Source organism: Lissotriton vulgaris, chromosome 5 (assembly GCF_964263255.1).
Source record: "Lissotriton vulgaris chromosome 5, aLisVul1.2, whole genome shotgun sequence".
NCBI lineage: Eukaryota > Metazoa > Chordata > Amphibia > Caudata > Salamandridae > Lissotriton > Lissotriton vulgaris.
This window is the reverse complement of record NC_141693.1, coordinates 1,141,603,171-1,141,622,598: the sequence shown is the minus strand read 5'-3', so window position 1 is coordinate 1,141,622,598 and position 19,428 is coordinate 1,141,603,171. Positions and strand designations below refer to the sequence as shown.

The following is a 19,428-nucleotide window of genomic DNA, read 5'->3' as shown; positions in this document are numbered from 1 at the left end:
AACCCACAACAATAGGTCTTTCGCTGGAGCAGCGCTATGCGATGCTAACACCAGCGAGACCTAAAAATTGGAAATACAGGAGGCCGACCCCCCCCCACTCCTGAAGTACAATTAGTCCCTATGCTTGATATGGAAAGGGGGCAATTTAAAACTCTCTAAGAAGGCTTCTTCTACAAAGCATTCGAAACACGGGCGACTGTAGCGATTATTAAGGCAGCAGGTGCGTGGGGGAGTCCTCTAGGGTGCTAGGGTCCCCCAGCAGCACATGGGCGCAAAACAGGCCCCTGCGGCGCAGGGGGCCAGCCCATCAGGGGAAACCCAGCCTTTGAAGGTGACCCCGTTCAGCCCATCATGGCCAATGAATATCCAATATATAATATATGGGAGTCTCGGGGGCCCCTCGTCTCACACTGCAGGGGGGCCCTCATTTTGAGTTACCCACTGTACCATTGTCATGGCCGTCTTTTACTAACAGGAAGATTGGTAGGGAGGGGGGGGGGTGCCACTTTTATAAGGGCCTATGGAACCCTTGGTGCAGCACAACGTTTACGAGTCATGAACTGCTTGCAGGTTTCGTTTCTTGTATGCCTCAGTACCAGAGCATAGGGAGGGAGCTTGGTGGATTTCTGTCTTGAAATTTGAAACTAACTTTCACTCCTCTTGCGCTTTTAACAGTAGTTTAATGTCACGTCAGCTTATGCCAAACCTTCACCCGACTCGGCTTCCATTGCAAACCTCCTACCTTTGGCGCCGTTGAGGGCATAAGACGGTCCTTAACTTAGCAAAGAAAGTGCAGGGTCCAAAGTGTATGGTAGGAGTCCGCCGCCATCGCTGTGGAATCCCAGGGTGGGAGTCCCACGGCTGCCTGCCGTCATCCACCTCGGGCCACCACCCCCAATTAAATATTACATGCCTGCTACGTTTAAAACGATGCTATGGATTCACGCAGTTTTAGTCCTACATCTGTTACACGTTTACTACTGACTAACTTCCTGTTTGATTCAGTACTTTACAACACTCTTGGAGCTCAAAATAAAGTTTGTTAGATTTCTGTCCAAAAACCATACCAGGAGGCGCATTATTTATTTTCATCATCAGTTGAAATACTTTTGATTTAAAAAAGATCGGCAGTAGAGTTATATTATCCATTCATGCCGGCATATTACAAGCATTTGCAATGCAATAGGTCTCGCATTACTTAAAGTTTGAGCTATTAGCGTTGCTTTACTACTTGCAAAACCATTAGCTCAAACTTTCAGTCATGCGAGACCTATTGCATTGCAAATGATTGTTGTATGATTGGCTTTTTGTCGCCTGGAGCCATGCTTGATTATCGCATCCCACTTCGCACTAGAATTGCACTGCTGGAATTAAAACTCATAAAAAAGACTGATTTACAGTCATATTTTGGCAAATTCACTTTCATTTCTGGATTTAGATTTTTTTTTTTTAAGTCGAAGCCTATTAGGCAACCCAAGCGCTGTGTGGTGCGAAACATTGTTTCCATGCACAACAAGAAACACCAGGGCACTTTTTGGGAAAAAAATCGAGAAGATTCATCAAATGGCACAAAGTACACACTATAACTACCTACTGGCAAACACCAGTAGGAGAGAGATATAGCTATATATTCCTCCGAGGTTGTCCTCAACCAAGATGCACTCGACAGCAGCTGAAATCTCCAGAGTTCTTTATCAAACAAAACCGGCATTTGAAGTCAGGTAGTCTTCTCCTTCCTGATGCGTTTCGGACCACCTGGTCTTGGTTCACAGGCTAATGGAAACGTCTGTCAGAATTAGCCAAGGCGTCATTGTCTGCCTGCTTTTAAATAATACTGCCCTCTAGTGGAGCTTCTCAAGTGAGTCTATTTGGGTGTGCTTCGTTTTCCTTTCAATTATATAATCATGTTTGCCATTCAGTGGGCCTATGACTGTCGATGCCTGTTTTAATTATGCAAAACTAACTGCAGTCCCGCAATTATTATTATTATTAATATATATATTATATATATATATATATATATATATATATATATATATATATATCTTTAGATATATATCTCTCCAATCAATAAAACAACACCTTTCTGTTTTCCTTCTTGCTTTCAATGTAAAACCCAGAAGCAGGCATATAAAGGTAAACCAAGGTGCCTTACCTGATGTTTCGATGTAATAATGTGTAATAGCCTTCCAGTGGTAAACAAAGTCTTCTTGTAGTGGAAGGGACGGAGCAAGCTGTATACCAAGAGACAAAAGAAAAATGTCAAAAGCGCGTGTGCTTAGGGCCCGAGCAGTCAACACTTCAATCAGGAGATTTTCAGATTTTCTGTACTCCAACTGGGTCATCCTCACCCCTTTCTATGTTCCCTGCAAAGTCTATTACAAGAAGTACATTCCTAACCTTTTCCATGCTCTGGACGACTCCCGCCGTCACGATCACAGTAGACTTGTGCTCATGAGGGCCGGGAGCCGTCTGAACGTTGTCACACCGCCCACGAGTGGGTAATTCCCCGCCTGTGCTCGAGAATTAATCAGTGGGCGGAGTTAGAACGGTTCCCGGCCGTCATGAGCACATGCCCACCATGATTTAGTAAGGCGGTACCCGAGCGCCACGCCAAGCCCAGCCCCGCACCCCCTTGCACCGGAGTTGTAATTTGCCACGCAGCGAAGGGGCTAAAGTGACCTTCACCTGAACAGATAGAAAGTATGGAGTTGTATTCATCATTGCCTATAAAGTTCTGAACATTATTACAAATAGGGTGGTTCCGAATATAGGCAACACACGTTTCACAGACTACAGAGATAGTTCGAATCATTTGGGTGATTGCGACACTTTTATGGCCAGGATAAGGCAACAGTGGCATCTGCATACAACAAAAGAAATAAATAGAAGGAGCAGGCTCACATGGACCTACCGCTGAAGCATCTCAAGTTTGCAACAGGAGTCTTTGACATATTTTGCAAAGGTGTGTTACATAGGGTCAAATCTGGGGACGTGATGAGCATTTCTGAAATACTCAGTCAAAGAGAAATGACAGACTTAAAGGTGCATTAAAGACTTCTAAAAATCCTGCTAGCACAGCCGGACCTGCCCCATGGAAATGATTATGAAGTTAAAGATGTTGGTCTACATTATGGCAGGATCTGGGATCCCTTAAATTACTGTGAACTAAACTTTGTGGTTTTGTCACAAGATGTGTGCAACAGACATGAAAAGAAACCCTTTCAGCCTTAATTCCCCACCAAATGGCACTTCGAAGGATTCAATCTAAACAGTGTGTGGCACTTTGAGCTCTTCAATTCTTCCACCAAAGTTCAAATATCAAACTCTCATGAGTAAGGAGAGGCCATCAAAACCATTTGGGAAAGAATGAGAACAACCGTGACTGAGAACTCAATTTATTCTGCACCACAATCTCGCTCGAGCACCCGATGCATATCATTAGGGTGTCGGGTGTGTTGATCAGGTCTCTTTGCTCGTTCCTATCAGACACAAGCCAAATGGCTTTAAAGTACAACTACATAGAGGCATACCAAAATTGGTAAGCCTCAAGTTATGACTGGAGGTGGTTTCTTTGGTCCAAATAAGGAATGAGGCAACTTAAAAACCATTGCATAAAATATCAAACAAATTAACAATTTAAGTTGCACAGGTCCTCTAAGTTGCAAAATACCTTCAGGCCAGTTTGCATTAAGACAAATAAAAATGAACAAGTAGCTGGAAGGCCAACTTTTGTTGAAAATTAGTATCCCATTAAAGAATTGCCTGCAGTTTGATGTCAGTACTGTGAGTTCTTTGCAATAGCTGGAGGGAGGCACGGTCAGCACATGCTGAATTTTACCACATTTACATACCCGTGTGTATAGAAGGCACCCAGATTTTGGGAAACTTTAGGGTTTGTTCTACAAAGGTCTGGGACAAGGTCTAGTTGCGACTAGGCAACTGAGAACCCAGGATAACATGTTTTTCAGCTTTTGTGTCAGATCCAGAAAGTGTTCTGAAGAGGATTCCTTGATCACCACATTTATGGATGGCACTCGTCAGTGGTTGGAGGAGACTCCTGGCTACTCACTTAACTAACGGGGTGATAGTTCACAGGGGTAATCCCACCCACATTTCTAGCAATTCCTGTTTCCCCTCCCACAATTCCAAAGTGCACCTTACTCCTAAATTCAAGGTGGGGGAACACTTTCTTCTTTGTGCAGAACTTGTGTCCACTCAGGGGTATGCTTAATAAAGAAAATACAAAAATGTCCCTTGGGCACATTTCTCACAAAGATCTACCACACCACTGGTACCTGCTCACTAAAGATGTGGTAGTAGGTCAACAAATGAATTGATAGGTCCACAATATAATGTCAATGTGATATATTACTTTACAACATGAACTAGAAAAATGAGTGCAGATAACGCAAGGTACAAAAGGTGCTCTGCACAAAACAACATATATACACTTAAGAAAAAAATGAAAAAATAGGAGGAACCTGAATTAAGTTTCAACATTATTAGGAATATATTCCCATTTTAAAAATGTTGTTGACCAGATAACCCCATGTGCTGTTGACATTTCAACCCAAATGGAATCAATCCACAGGTCTCATCAGGACGGCACTGACTGACTGCTAGCCTTGAACAGAAGCATCTGGCAGAGCCGCCACAAATCCAAGTCATTGATACCCTCCTGGTGTTGGTCATCATGAGAGGCTTCATTAAAAAAGAATCAACCCAAATCAAACAAAAATAATTAATGTCCGGCCCACGCTCGACCGGGTGAATGGAGCATCCGGTGATGACCATCCCTGGAATATCTTTATGACTTGCATTTGTGGCAGTTCTGCAAGCTACTTGTCAAGATATTGAGTTCAGTACCCCTTCTTCAGTAACATGAATTATGATACAAGTTACTAAAAGACTTTGCAAACTTTCAAAGCAAAAGTTGAAGTGTTAGTGAATAAGTCCCATGGGACATTGGGTTGACTTATTAGTTAAGGGAGCTTAGGCAGTATTTCCACGCAAGTTTGCCTTAGTTTCAAAGGTAGGTATGCCCACTCAGTTTGAGGAACGGAGCCTTGGAGGCATACTCGGACACCCACAACTTGCCACAAACTGGAATGAGTTGGATTTAGTTCAGTGAGTGAAATACATGTTTTCTTGAGCTTCAATTAGCTAGCGACGGAAGCAGTTATTATAGGTTCACTTGGCAAGTATACAGGATTACTCAGGACTCTGATGAGGACTAACTGAGACATGATGAGCTGAGAAAACCTTAGGCTAGGTGTCTTTTCACTAGGATATTGCATAGGCAGAAGTCAGATAGTAAAGGTTGTACAGATACACATGGCGTCACTTCACACTCTCCTATGCAATCAAAGCCATTGGCGCTACACTCACTCCGATACTTCATAACTCCCTCATCCGAGTAAGCAGTTGACTCAAAACTATAAAGAAAGCAGCAGGCAGACTCCTCCCTCAACATTCCAACACACACACCAGTCACCTAAAACAGATTCACTGACTCCCAATCAACATCTCTTTTCTAACTCCTGTAAACACATTAAAAGTCATAAACAGCACTGTGCTAGTACACCTCAATACCACCTTAGATTTCAGAAGCTTTCCAGACACCTTTGTTCAGCATAGGCAGAACCAGAGCAAGGAGATTAGACTTCTCCCATTTGGCTCCAAAAGGGCAGACTGACCAAGCTCTGCACATGTGCTGCGACTCAAAAGAATAGTCCATTCCATACAAAGTTGAACACTAGGTGCTTCGACCACGTCACTCCGTGGACCACCCCTGACTGCTCTTGCATGGGTGACAGGATACCCTCACTGTGGGCGAATGCTCTCAGCTGGGAATGTTGATTCCACTAGAGAAATCCTGACCTATGAAGCACTTACGAGATCATTTGATGACCTGTGGTCCAGCAATAGACACAAATCCAAGACACAAGGGATACTAGAATTTTTGTTGACTATGGGAAAAGACCGAAACCTGGTGAAATGGTTCGACAGAGCACTGCTGGACATGACCAGACTGCCTCTGAAGGCTAAGTGGGAAGTCCTATTGGGGCACGAACTGTCGGAACGCGAGTGGAGTCGAGTTATGGCATATCCCAAGTGAATTTCAGGAATATGTAGTTGAAATTTACCCAGTTCAACTACTTGAACATGAATTATTTGACTCCTCATAAACTTCAAGTCATCCATAGGGGAGACCCGCGCCCATGTCTTAGATGTGCAGTATCGGGCGCAGACTTTAAGCACGACTTGGAGCTGCCCCAAACTGTGCCCATTTTGGGGTGAGGAGGTCCACAGAATGACTCGTACACTGCGCTGTCCGGTTGCTTGTTCTTTAGACGTCTGTCTGCTGGGATTATTCCCAAGACCCAAGTCGAGCAGAGTGGGTTCTCGATCTATGGACCTGACCCTTGCTCTGGCAAGGAGACGAATAGTGCTAGTATGGAAATCTGAGGCGGGTCCAAAAAAATATTGCTGAAACCTGATTTCCACACTTTATCCTTAATACGCTACAGAGTTTAATCTGTAAAACTGCAATTCAGTGGGACATTTTATGGCCATTTTAATGGAAAAGGTGCTGTCTATAAAGGACAGTGCACTACCACATCATGCTTTAGTAATATACTTATTCAAAGTGAGAGTTTTTAAACATGAACTGAAAAATATTCCTGCCCTGATGACAAAGCTATTAGTAAATTAAGAAGCAAGTCAGGGGTCATGTGTACCCTATATGTGGGCTAGATTATGGTTATAGATGGAGCAAAAGTTTAGTCTATTAAATCAAACACGTTTTTGTACAATAGACATGATTAACTCACATATTGAAGGTGCACATAATATGTGATAATGAAGACAAAGACGACACAGTGAATTCAAATATTTTCCTACACAGTTTGAGATCAGTTAATAGGTCAAGTTCATTACAGATAGGTCGAGTTAGATTATTCAAGTCACTAAACCTGAATGTTCGGTAATATGTTTATGATGTTTTGAGGACTGCAACGCCAATTAGCCTAACAGGCTCAAGCAGGAAAAGTACGCGTTCTAAAAGATACTTTTCCAACATGTTTAATAAAAATGCAACTTCACCAATGGATTCGATTGTTTATAAATATGAAAAATAGACAGTGAATGGCTATTATAGTGGTTTTCTGCCAAAAGGTTACAGATTAAAGCTTAGGATCTCTACTTTGACATTTGCCAGGATCCAGGTATAACCCTGCCAGTGAAAATAGCTTTTGGCAGTTACTCACCAGAGGAACATGACAACTTTAATCTCGTACATGTTGTGCTTTTAAATAACATACACTCTGCCTGGTGGGAACAAGGTGTACTTAAGGGTGATTTATTAATATTTAAAAGCAAGGTCTCTAGCCTGTCAGAAAAAGTTATTTTGACAGGTATGAATGACAGCATTTTTTTAGGCTCTTGCAGTCAGGCTACAGAGTGTAGGCCTACAATGCTTTCCATGCCCATTCTAAACATAGCCCAACAGGTGCGGTAGTCCACAGGTGCCATTTAACTTCCAGACTATGGGAATATTTTCTAGACCTTACACTGGGGACTTGTAGGCAAGTTAAATATGGCAATGGGGTAAGTCAATTTAACCATGCTTCAGGGGGGGGAGCACATATACTTAACTCCTCTTTAACAGGGGGCAGGTGCACAGGGCTTAAAATCCGGAAAAACGTGGGGAGTTTACATCAAAGATGGTAATTTCCTTCAAGCCCTTATTGTCAGATGACCTAAAACCAAAGGGAGCCCTAACAGTCAGGTGACCAAAACAAATGGCAGTTTTAACTTTATCGATCAGGTGACCTGGCTCTAAAGGTAGATCCAGGAGTTACAGACTAGGAGGGCTAATGCTAGGCAAAATCTGAACCGCTAATACAAGTTTACCAACAGGAACCCTGTTTCTAAGAAACCTTACAAGGATTGGATAGGAGACAAAGGAATGTAGTGGACTCAAATCTGTACCAAAGGATCAAAAACTAAATTTTAAATACAATCAATCAAAATTAACTTTTTTGTGAAAGTTAACCACATATTGGTTAACACAGAATCCCTTGCTGGAGCGTGAAAATAAAGCTAATTTCAGGAGTACATGACTTCTCAGGATCGGGCAAGCAAAGTTAGTGGACTAGTCCTCTGCAACATGACACTACTTCAAAATGGGGCCTATAGGGGAGACTGTAGGAGGATCGGAAGGGTCCATGGTGACTCGGCCCCAATGACAGCCATAGGAGTCATCGACTGGGAGGAGTAATGTTCGGCCGCATTTGAACCCCGTCACTTCCCACCCTCAATACACACAGGTTTAGAAGCACTGTTGCTAGGAACCTCTACTTGGTTTGGGAGGGGTAGGGAAAAAGGGCCGAAGAAGATTCAAATCTGCACCAAAAACAAAATTTTAAACACAATGCAACTAATACAAAACTGTTTGGGCAAAATTAACTGCACATTGTTAAACAGAGATACCCTAGGCAGCTCAATGAAAACCGAGCTCATTTCATATTCACCTATATATTATACACCATGCATTTCCATCATTATTGTGGCCTCACAGTGCAAAAATCAAGAGATTTACCAAAGGAATTAAAGCACGAACAAACGCTCTGCGTCAGTAAATGTTTTATAGAGGGAAGGTCAGTTTTAGCTCTATGAATTTAAGGGCAGTTTCACTTTTAATGTTACTTGCATCTCAAAAATTTTCAACAGTCGCAGACAAAAACAATGAATGGAATGGAGAGCTTTGATTTTATCTCTAAGCTTGAGAGTAGACTCGAACTTGAAGCTGCTTAGCAGCCCCCCTTCACCCTGGGCCCTGCGAATCAGTCCTGTGTGTGTACCTATGAGTCCCCCCTTTCAATGTATGCACAGTGTGGCGGACACTATGTGGTGCCTGCCACAGGGTGTACGCTTTTCCCCAGCCACCCCTTTTTGCTATGGGATCCTGTGTATGAGTTCAGTATGCAGGCTCCCATAGAGTTTAATGGGAGTCTGAGCGAATTGAGTCAGTCATCATACGGGTGCATCGGAATCGGTCGCTCGGACTCGTGGAGTGCAATTTGCTAGGAAAGCCCTCCTGATCAGAGGGCTTTCCAAACGAGATCGAAATCAGCCCCTTAAAAGTAAACTGAAATGCCACACATTCGTTTCACTGTCATGCACGCATCCTTTACAAAGCATAGCTTTTTTCACCTTTTTTTTCCACTGCCACACACTTAACAGGTCACCACAGGCTTGCACAAATGCTGTTTGTATATTTGCAAACATTATAACCGGACTATTGGCTTTGCCAATCCTTTTTTATCATACAGTTTGGCGTCCCTCTTTAACATTTTTTACATTTTACCATTTTATAACAACTTTCTGCAAATTTAAGAAGGCAGAACAAGAAACTGCAGGGTAGGCCACGTCCCAAAAATGAATGCAGTGCTAACGTACACAGGGTTTCAAAAGGTGCTTAAATTCAAACATTTGCAAACTCTCACAGGACTCTACTTTCTTGCCAAAATAATCATGTTTCAGTAACAAATATTAGCAAAGCAAGAAATGGCAATACCAACAGCCAAAGCTTATAAATGCTCCGTCAAGCCATACCTAAACATTCAGGTATGTTAATGTCTGCCCTGCTTCCATCAATGCTGCCGCCAGAGAAAACGCCACCATGTACGATCTTGTTATCTTAGACAGTTTAATAGCATTACAATGGTAGGTGTGTGCCTCTGAAAGTTCAAGCATAGTCAGATGGATAAACAAAATGATCACAGCTGTGTGGAGGGCAAGCACATTTTTAGGACCTATTGTCGTTAAAATGCCGCTCAAGGGAGTCAGACCGGGACACGCGCGGCGATTGGGGTCTGAGGACGCGCACGTCCAGCCCAACGCCGTGCACATCTCCTAAACACATTCACAAACCCCCCCCCCCCACTGGCGGCTGCCGAGTGAGGAGCTCCCGGGTTGGGGATATCCCCCTATTTACCCCAACATCCACCCCCAAACCACTAAAGTCTATTTCCTAGTGTCTTACCGGTCGGAATCAAACTCCTGAGTTCCGACGTCCATTACCTCAACTGCCTCTCCGTTCTTCAGCAGGCTAGAGCCCTCCGACTCTGCCTCCCTGCTCTTCAGCAGCACCGAGCCCTCCGACTCTGATGTTCGGCGAATCCACCACCTCCTCTACTTGTTACTTTGCACGCTCTTGCACGCATGCCACTTTTTCCTCCTGTAATGCACCGCGTTTTTTGCTATGTCTTGTATTTTGTTTGCTCACGATTGTCACTTTAGTTTTGACTCATGTAATTAACGTTTGCTTTTGTGTAATATTTGTTGTCTCGTAATTTTCTCCTCATGTCTCAGTACTGTCTGTTCCTGTGAGAGTTCTGACGCCCCGGGGTAAAGTCCGCGCTAAACGCACATAAAATAATAAATATAAAACCATTACCATACACCGGCGGCTGCGGCGGCGTCGCGTGCGCAGAGCTGCGTGGACACTAGTGAACTGACACTTACTTAGTTAGTAGTGACCTGCTGCTGCCCACCAGCCACGATCTGTCGACGGTCCACTCCACAGTCCCGCGCGATCGGCCGACGGACGGACACTCGGCTCGCCTCGGGGCTGGGCTGGGCTCTGCTGCCGGCGCGGCCGCGCTCGCAGTTTTCCTGTGGCCAGAGCTGTCGCCGGCTCGGCTGAGCTGCCACAGTGGTGGTCAAGGTGCGCTGCAGCCTGCAGCTGTGTTTAGCGGGGTTTCACAGGGGGCCGCGGCAGGTGGCCATCATGATGCTTGAGAGACTGCGTCTCTTGCGCCCCAGCCTGCACTCTTCTCCCCCGCCGCTTCTGCACTTCCTGCTTCCTCCGGACGTGACGGCACTATCCCAGGCCGGCACATCCGGATTAATCACAGTCGGACCTGTCCTGGCAGAGCAGAGAGATACATTGTAGCGCGGCGCCGCTCTCACAAGCTCAGCTGCAGTCTGGTTAACTGTTTAGGCACTAGTCGGGCTGAGCAGCACTTTCAGAACAGTAGAGAGAGCCCGGGCACAAGAGCTGCTGGCGCGCCAGGCACAGGTGGCAAAAAAGCATGACAAATGCATTCAGTGCGGTGATGCGGATCACCGCACTGAAATGCGTGAGTGTCACACCTGTTGCGTGACGCTTGGCAGGACTGCTCCAGGCGGATCGAAACTACGGCTCCCTCCTCTACAACGAAGACACCATTTGTTCCTGGAAGTGGGGACACTCGAGCTGCCGGTACTGAATAATGAACAGGATTGCCCTCCTTGTTTAAGAATAGTGCACAGCTTCGCGCAATGCATGCCGGGCTCAAGTCGGGCCAGTGACAGTGAGGACTCCACACCTATGAAAACTCGTGTTTTTACTTTCACTTTCTTTGACTAGCGTTGCTCTCTCGCCTATTCGCTGCGAAGCTGTGCACTGTTCTTAGAGTCCTCACCTCTCTAGCTTGCGAGGCTGGGATGTAAACCCGCCCTGACACTGCGACTAGTCATCAGCTGCCCCTGTCTTTTCGTTGCCCACATGAGCCTGGATTGCCCCGCGTGGTACGTTGGCTGAGTCAGGAGAATGGCCACCGGCTTCTCGTTCGGGGCCGGTACCGCCACCGCCACCGCCACCCTGGGGGCGACCACAGGAGGCACCTCCACAGGTGGAGGGGGCTTCTCATTCGGAGCGGTGGCGCCAAGGTAAGGAGATTCGTTGAGTCTGCCCTATTTGTCTGTCTTTCGAAGTTAGATAACCCGAGGCTATTCAACACCAGAGCTGCAGTTCTCGCTCATTTTTATATGTACCCCCACCCTTGTTGTAGCCCCCATCTTCGAGAATTGCAGAGGATGGCTAGATGTGTTTTATTAAGCTGTAACCTGAACCTTTTTTTTCTTTGTTGCACAGTCTGTGCGCCTAGTTTAACTCTTGTTGCAGTCTGCCTGGCCAGTGTGTATTTATCATTTGCACTACGTTCTGCCTGATGAGTGTATTTTTACCTCTTGTTGCCCAATGTGCCCGGCGAGTGTATTTTTACCACTACCTGCTTATTTTGCTTGGCTACTGTATTTTTTCTCTATGTTTCACTGTCTACACACCTATTGTATTATTAACCTTCCTACACAGTCTTCCTGGCTAGTGTCTTTTTACCCCCTGCTGCACATTCTGCCTCGCTAATGTATATGTATCATTTGCTGTGCATACTTCCTGGTTAGTGTATATTGCCATATGCTGCCTATTCCGCCTGGCTAGTGTAATTGTACCCCTTGCTGCACATCCTGCCTGGTTAGTGCATAGCTTCCATTTTCTGAACATTCAGCCTGGTCAGTGTATGTTTACCTCCTGCTGCACATCCTGTCTATCTAGTGTATATCTATAATTTGCTGCACATTCTGCTTGGCTAGTGCAATTATACCTCTTGCTGTACAGTCTGTCTCGCTAGTGTATTTTTACTTCCTGCTGCACATTATGCCTGGCTAGTGTATTTTTACTTTCCGCTGCACATTCTGCCTGGCTAGTGTATATCTACCTTGTGCTGCACGTCTTCCTGGCTAGTATATATTTGACATTTGCTGTATACATGGCCTACATATTTTCTTGCCTATGTTCCCTGGTTGTGCTTGCTTTTCTTGCCTCTCTTCCCTAGTTGTGATCGTTTTTTCTTGCCTCTCTTCCCTGGGGTGTTACTGGGCAGAGGTGGGCGTGTGGTGAGGGGCAGTGGGTGCCGAGGGCACGGACGCCAGCGCACCGGCTGACGTGTGGCTCTGTGTGTGTGTGGCTCTGTGGCTCTGTGTGTGTGTATGTGTGTGGCTCTGTGTGTCTGTGGCTCTGTGTGTGTGTGTGTGTGGCTCTGTGTGTGTGTGTGGCTCTGTGTGTGTGGGTGTGTGTGTGTGTGGCTCTGTGTGTGTGTGTGTGTGTGGCTCTATGTGTGTGTGTGGCTGTGTGTGTGTGTGTGTGGCTCAGTATGTGTGTGTGTGTGTGGTTCTGTGTGTGTGTGGCTCTGTGTGTGTGTGTGGCTCTGTGTGGGTGTGTGTGGCTCTGTGTGGGTGTGTGTGGCTCTGTGTGGGTGTGTGGCTCTGTGTGTGTGTGTGGCTCTGTGTGTGTGTGTGGCTCTGTGTGTGTGTGTGGCTCTGTGTGTGTGTGTGGCTCTGTGTGTGTATGTGGCTCTGTGTGTGTATGTGGCTCTGTGTGTGTGGCTCTGTGTGTGTGGCTCTGTGTGTGTGGCTCTGTGTGTGTGTGGCTCTTGTGTGTGTGTGTGTGGCTCTTGTGTGTGTGTGTGTGGCTCTTGTGTGTGTGTGTGTGGCTCTTGTGTGTGTGTGTGTGGCTCTTGTGTGTGTGTGTGGCTCTTGTGTGTGTGTGTGTGGCTCTTGTGTGTGTGTGTGTGGCTCTTGAGTGTGTGTGTGTGGCTCTGTGTGTGTGGCTCTGTGTGTGTGTGGCTCTGTGTGTGTGTGTGGCTCTGTGTGTGTGTGTGGCTCTGTGTGTGTGTGTGGCTCTGTGTGTGTGTGTGGCTCTGTGTGTGTGTGGCTCTGTGTGTGTGTGGCTCTGTGTGTGTGTGGCTCTGTGTGTGTGTGGCTCTGTGTGTGTGTGGCTCTGTGTGTGCGTGTGTGGCTCTGTGTGTGCGTGTGTGGCTCTGTGTGTGCGTGTGTGGCTCTGTGTGTGGCTCTGTGTGTGGCTCTGTGTGTGTGTGTGTGTTTGGCTCTGTGTGTGTGTGTGTGTGTGTGGCTCTGTGTGTGTGTGTGTGTGGCTCTGTGTGTGGCTCTGTGTGTGGCTGTGTGTGTGTGTGGCTGTGTGTGTGTGGCTGTGTGTGGCTGTGTGTGTGTGGCTCTGTGTGTGTGTGGCTCTGTGTGTGTGTGGCTCTGTGTGTGTGTGGCTCTGTGTGTGTGTGGCTCTGTGTGTGTGGCTCTGTGTGTGTGGCTCTGTGTGTGTGTGTGGCTCTGTGTGTGTGTGGCGCTGTGTGTGTGTGGCGCTGTGTGTGTGTGGCGCTGTGTGTGTGTGGCGCTGTGTGTGTGTGGCGCTGTGTGTGTGTGGCGCTGTGTGTGTGGCGCTGTGTGTGTGTGGCGCTGTGTGTGTGGCGCTGTGTGTGTGGCTGTGTGTGTGTGTGGCTGTGAGTGTGTGTGCATGTGTGTGTGGCTGTGTGTGGCTCTGTGTGTGTGGCTCTGTGTGTGTGCGGCTCTGTGTGTGTGTGGCTCTGTGTGTGTGTGTGGCTCTGTGTGTGTGTGGCTCTGTGTGGGTGAGTGGCTCTGTGTGTGTGTGTGGCTGTGTGTGTGGCTCTGTGTGTGTGTGTGGCTCTGTGTGTGTGGCTCTGTGTATGTGGCTCTGTGTGTGTGGCTCTGTGTGTGTGTGGCTCTGTGTGTGTGTGGCTCTGTGTGTGTGTGGCTCTGTGTGTGTGTGGCTCTGTGTGTGTGTGTGGCTCTGTGTGTGTGTGTGGCTCTGTGTGTGTGTGTGGCTCTGTGTGTGTGGCTCTGTGTGTGTGGCTCTGTGTGTGTGGCTCTGTGTGTGTGGCTCTGTGTGTGTGGCTCTGTGTGTGTGGCTGTGTGTGTGTGGCTCTGTGTGTGTGTGGCTCTGTGTGTGTGTGGCTCTGTGTGTGTGTGTGTGTGGCTCTGTGTGTGTGTGTGTGTGTGTGTGTGTGTGTCTGTGTGTGTGTGTGTCTGTGTGTGTGTGTGTGTGGCTCTGTGTGTGTGTGTGTGTGTGTGGCTCTGTGTGTGTGTGTGGGGCTCTGTGTGTGTGGGGCTCTGTGTGTGGGTGTGTGTGTGTGGCTCTGTGTGTGTGGGGGGGGCTGTGTGTGGGGGGGCTCTGTGTGTGTGTGAGGGGGCTCTGTGTGGGGGGCTCTGTGTGTGTGGGGGGGCTGTGTGTGTGTGGGGGGCTCTGTGTGTGTGTGGGGGGGCTCTGTGTGTGTGTGGGGGGGCTCTGTGTGTGTGTGGGGGGGCTCTGTGTGTGTGTGGGGGGTCTGTGTGTGTGTGGGGGGCTATGTGTGTGTGGGGGGGCTATGTGTGAGTGGGGCTCTGTGTCTGCTAATACACTTGACTACTTTCTAATGCTCACCTATTGCCATTGTAAATGACAATACCATTTATTTATGTTTAAAGAAAACAAAAAATGAAAAGAATGCTATTTGCAATGCCAATAGCTCTAACTTTAAAAAAGACGAGACCATTGCATTGTAAATGCTTGTTTGTGGAAGCAAACAACTTGTATCCAAACAAACCTTGTACTACTAGCTGCTAACGTGTGCAGAGTCAAAGTTCCTCTCTAGTGGTGCTCACATAATTGTCTGGCAACAGCTGCGCTATCAAGCCACACCATGAACAGAGGATAGGCAAAAACCATCAAAATTTCAATATTATATTTAAGTATACTGAGAACTTCTTTTTGTACAACAAAGAGAGAAAGTTGTACCGTGACAACGCAGCACTCGCTGACTATTTCACAACACCTTGTGAGATAGCTAGATATAGAAACAAGTTGGTCATATTTCAATAACAGAATGAAGGTCGCTTGGAAACACGGTCAATGTACGCAGGCAGTCTTCGTGAGGAGACTAACAGTTTAAGGAACACTGTGGAGGCCTTTTTAGGGCTCGGCCTCCGTCACCACGAAGTGGGGCAGAGCTTCGAGCTCTATTGTTATAAAAAAAAAAAAGGTTTCTTTAGGGCTCTGGCCAGAAACATTCCAAACATTCCTTAGTGCGCGTGGCTGTTTTATGGCATCTGCATAGTGATTCGTCTTCGCTGTGCTGTCTTTGTAGTAGCCTTGACGCGATAGGCTTTATGTGATTTGCGTCCGCCATTGTGGGCATTTTCTCTGCGGTTTCGCGCACGGGCGTCCATAAATAAAAATTAGGAGCTGTCAGGGTGCCTCGTTAAGTGAATGCAGACGGCCGGGGCACGTTCACCATTCAGCAGCGCTCCGTGGGCTGGCTCGCTCTGCACTGCAGACTCAGCCTCACCTCTGCTCTGCTGCCAGACACTCAGTGCTGCTAGCTCAGTGGGTTAGGCGCTGGTAGCAGAGGTCTATCACTTAACTTTCCATTCTTCTTTTGAGTTTGAATTGGAATACGGCAATACAATTTGTGTGTTTGCATGGGTCTGCTTTAAAAATTGTACTAATAATTACGTTTTGTCACCAGTAAAACCAATATAGAATGTTAGTAAACTTTTTGGTTTTTCCAGGCTATGCCTCCAGGCTCATCAGCACAAGGCTGCATTCATACATCCTTTCCATTGCTTGTTACCTCATTAAGAATGCGGAAGTCATCTGCTGTGAGTGTGTTTACGTCTGTCTTTGTTGCTCGTGGGTCATGAGGCGTGCAGAGTGGCGGTGAGTGCAGAGTGGCGGTGAGTGCAGAGCGGCGATGACTGCAGAGCGGCGGTGACTGCAGAGTGGCGGTGACTGCAGAGTGGCGGTGACTGCAGAGTGGCGGTGACTGCAGAGTGGCGGTGACTGCAGAGTGGCGGTGAGTGCAGAGTGGCGGTGAGTGCAGAGTGGCGGTGAGTGCAGAGTGGCGGTGAGTGCAGAGTGGCGGTGAGTGCAGAGTGGCCGTGAGTGCAGAGTGGCCGTGAGTGCAGAGTGGCCATGAGTGCAGAGTGGCCATGAGTGCAGAGTGGCGGTGAGTGGCGGTGACTGCAGAGTGGCGGTGACTGCAGAGTGGCGGTGAGTGCAGAGTGGCGGTGAGTGCAGAGTGACTGCAGAGTGGCGGTGAGTGCAGAGTGGCGGTGAGTGCAGAGTGGCGGTGAGTGCAGAGTGGCCATGAGTGCAGAGTGGCCATGAGTGCAGAGTGGCCGTGAGTGCAGAGTGGCGGTGAGTGGCGGTGAGTGGCGGTGACTGCAGAGTGGCGGTGACTGCAGAGTGGCCGTGACTGCAGAGTGGCCGTGACTGCAGAGTGGCGGTGACTGCAGAGTGGCGGTGACTGCAGAGTGGCGGTGACTGCAGAGTGACTGCAGAGTGGCGGTGTGTGCAGAGTGGCGGTGAGTGCAGAGTGGCGGTGAGTGCAGAGTGGCGGTGAGTGCAGAGTGGCGGTGAGTGCAGAGTAGCGGTGAGTGCAGAGTGGCGGTGAGTGCAGAGTGGCGGTGAGTGCAGAGTGGCCGTGTGTGCAGAGTGGCCGTGAGTGCAGAGTGGCCGTGAGTGCAGAGTGGCCATGAGTGCAGAGTGGCCATGAGTGCAGAGTGGCCATGAGTGCAGAGTGGCCATGAGTGCAGAGTGGCGGTGAGTGGCGGTGACTGCAGAGTGGCGGTGACTGCAGAGTGGCGGTGACTGCAGAGTGGCGGTGACTGCAGAGTGGCGGTGACTGCAGAGTGGCGGTGACTGCAGAGTGGCGGTGACTGCAGAGTGGCGGTGACTGCAGAGTGGCGGTGAGTGGCGGTGACTGCAGAGTGGCGGTGACTGCAGAGTGGCGGTGACTGCAGAGTGGCGGTGAGTGGCGGTGACTGCAGAGTGGCGGTGACTGCAGAGTGGCGGTGACTGCAGAGTGGCGGTGACTGCAGAGTGGCGGTGACTGCAGAGTGGCGGTGACTACAGAGTGGCGGTGACTACAGAGTGACTGCAGAGTGGCGGTGACTGCAGAGTGGCGGTGACTGCAGAGTGGCGGTGACTGCAGAGTGGCGGTGACTGCAGAGTGGCGGTGGCGGTGAGTGCAGAGTGGCGGTGAGTGCAGAGTGGCGGTGAGTGCAGAGTGGCGGTGAGTGCAGAGTGGCGGTGAGTGCAGAGTGGCGGTGAGTGCAGAGTGGCGGTGTGTCTAGAGTGGCAGTGAGTGCAGAGTGGCGGTGTGTGCAGAGTGGCGGTGTGTGCAGAGTGGCGGTGTGTGCAGAGTGGCGGTGGGTGCAGAGTGGCGGTGGGTGCAGAGTGGCGGTGGGTGCAGAGTGGCGGTGGGTGCAGAGTGGCGGTGGGTGCAGAGTGGCGGTGAGTGCAGAGTGGCGGTGAGTGCAGAGTGGCGGTGAGTGCAGAGTGGCGGTGAGTGCAGAGTGGCGGTGAGTGCAGAGTGGCGGTGTGTGCAGAGTGGCGGTGTGTGCAGAGTGGCGGTGTGTGCAGAGTGGCGGTGAGTGCAGAGTGGCGGTGAGTGCAGAGTGGCGGTGTGTCTAGAGTGGTGGTGAGTGGAGAGTGGCGGTGAGTGCAGAGTGGCGGTGAGTGCAGAGTGGCGGTGTGTGCAGAGTGGCGGTGTGTGCAGAGTGGCGGTGTGTGCAGAGTGGCGGTGAGTGCAGAGTGGCGGTGAGTGCAGAGTGGCGGTGAGTGCAGAGTGGCGGTGAGTGCAGGTGCAGAATAAACAGTGTGTGACTATGCAGGGTGACATTGGGAGTGTGCGGGTGAGCAGTGTGTGAATGTGTAGGGGCAGTGTGTGTGATTGTGCAGAAAACACCACACACACATACACCACACACACATAGCACACACACACACCATAGACCCATACACCACACACACACCACACACACATAAGGCACACAGAAACCACACACCTCAGTCTCTCAACACCACACACTCGTCACCACTCAACACAACACACTCACCACCACACTCACTCCCCAGGCTCACCCCCACAGACTCACCGCCACACACTCACCAGTACACAGAATACAACACACAGAACAACACACCCCCAGCCGTCAATGAATGCTTTCACCATGCACAAACACCAACAACCATCAGCCATCTGTGCACGCTTTTACCAAGCACACACCCACCAGCCGTCAGTGCACCCTTCCACCAGGCACACACACCTCCAGCCGGCAGTGCACTTTTCCACCAAGCAATCGCAGTATGGTACACTTTACTTTTAAACATATTCATATAAAACACAGCATGCCACCATTGGTAAAATTACAATCCAACCCACATAATTTCACTACACACCACATGCACACACTCCATAACACATGGCGAAAAGACATTGGCATTTACAATGCCATTAGCTCAAACTCAAATAAATCCGAGCCCGATTGCATTTCTAATGCTTGTTTAGACAGGCGCAGTTGTCTTTGTAGATTTCTTCACTACAGTTGTAGATGTTAAAATGCTGTCAAACTTTAAGCAACAATGCTTCATGCGTAATAGGACACATTTGGGTCTTCCAGTAAAGTTCTCAAACTCTAGATGCGAATCACAGCTATGTTTACTCATTAAATTTGTAAACCTTCCTTTTCAAAACAGTGCAATAACATGGTTTGCTTTCCATAATCTGGGAAATGTCCTTTCCCAAGCACAAGCATGTGTATATTAAAAATATCAACACATTCTTGCCATGGCGTATCGGCAATTATTATATATATATCCCAACGTAGTTTTTGGCAAATCCAAGCCGCTTCGTGCGGCGGGCAACCCAGCAGGGACGCCACTCCCAAATTTTCCAACAGCAACTCCAGCATACGAGAAATAAACTCACTGGTACCGTGGCCTCAATTTTCCAAACAGTATTTATT

At 48.3% G+C, this 19,428-nt stretch overlaps 1 protein-coding gene across 1 annotated transcript in view; it reads right to left on the bottom strand.

Annotated features, from left to right (window-relative positions):
• FHIP2A (FHF complex subunit HOOK interacting protein 2A) overlaps nt 1–19,428 on the bottom strand; it is a 340,036-nt gene that overhangs the window by 280,149 nt on the left and 40,459 nt on the right. Inside the window, exon 2 of the mRNA XM_086922896.1 lies at nt 2,156–2,234. Within this exon, the coding sequence (XP_086779022.1) occupies nt 2,156–2,234 (79 nt within the window). The remainder of the gene's footprint in view (nt 1–2,155; nt 2,235–19,428) is intronic.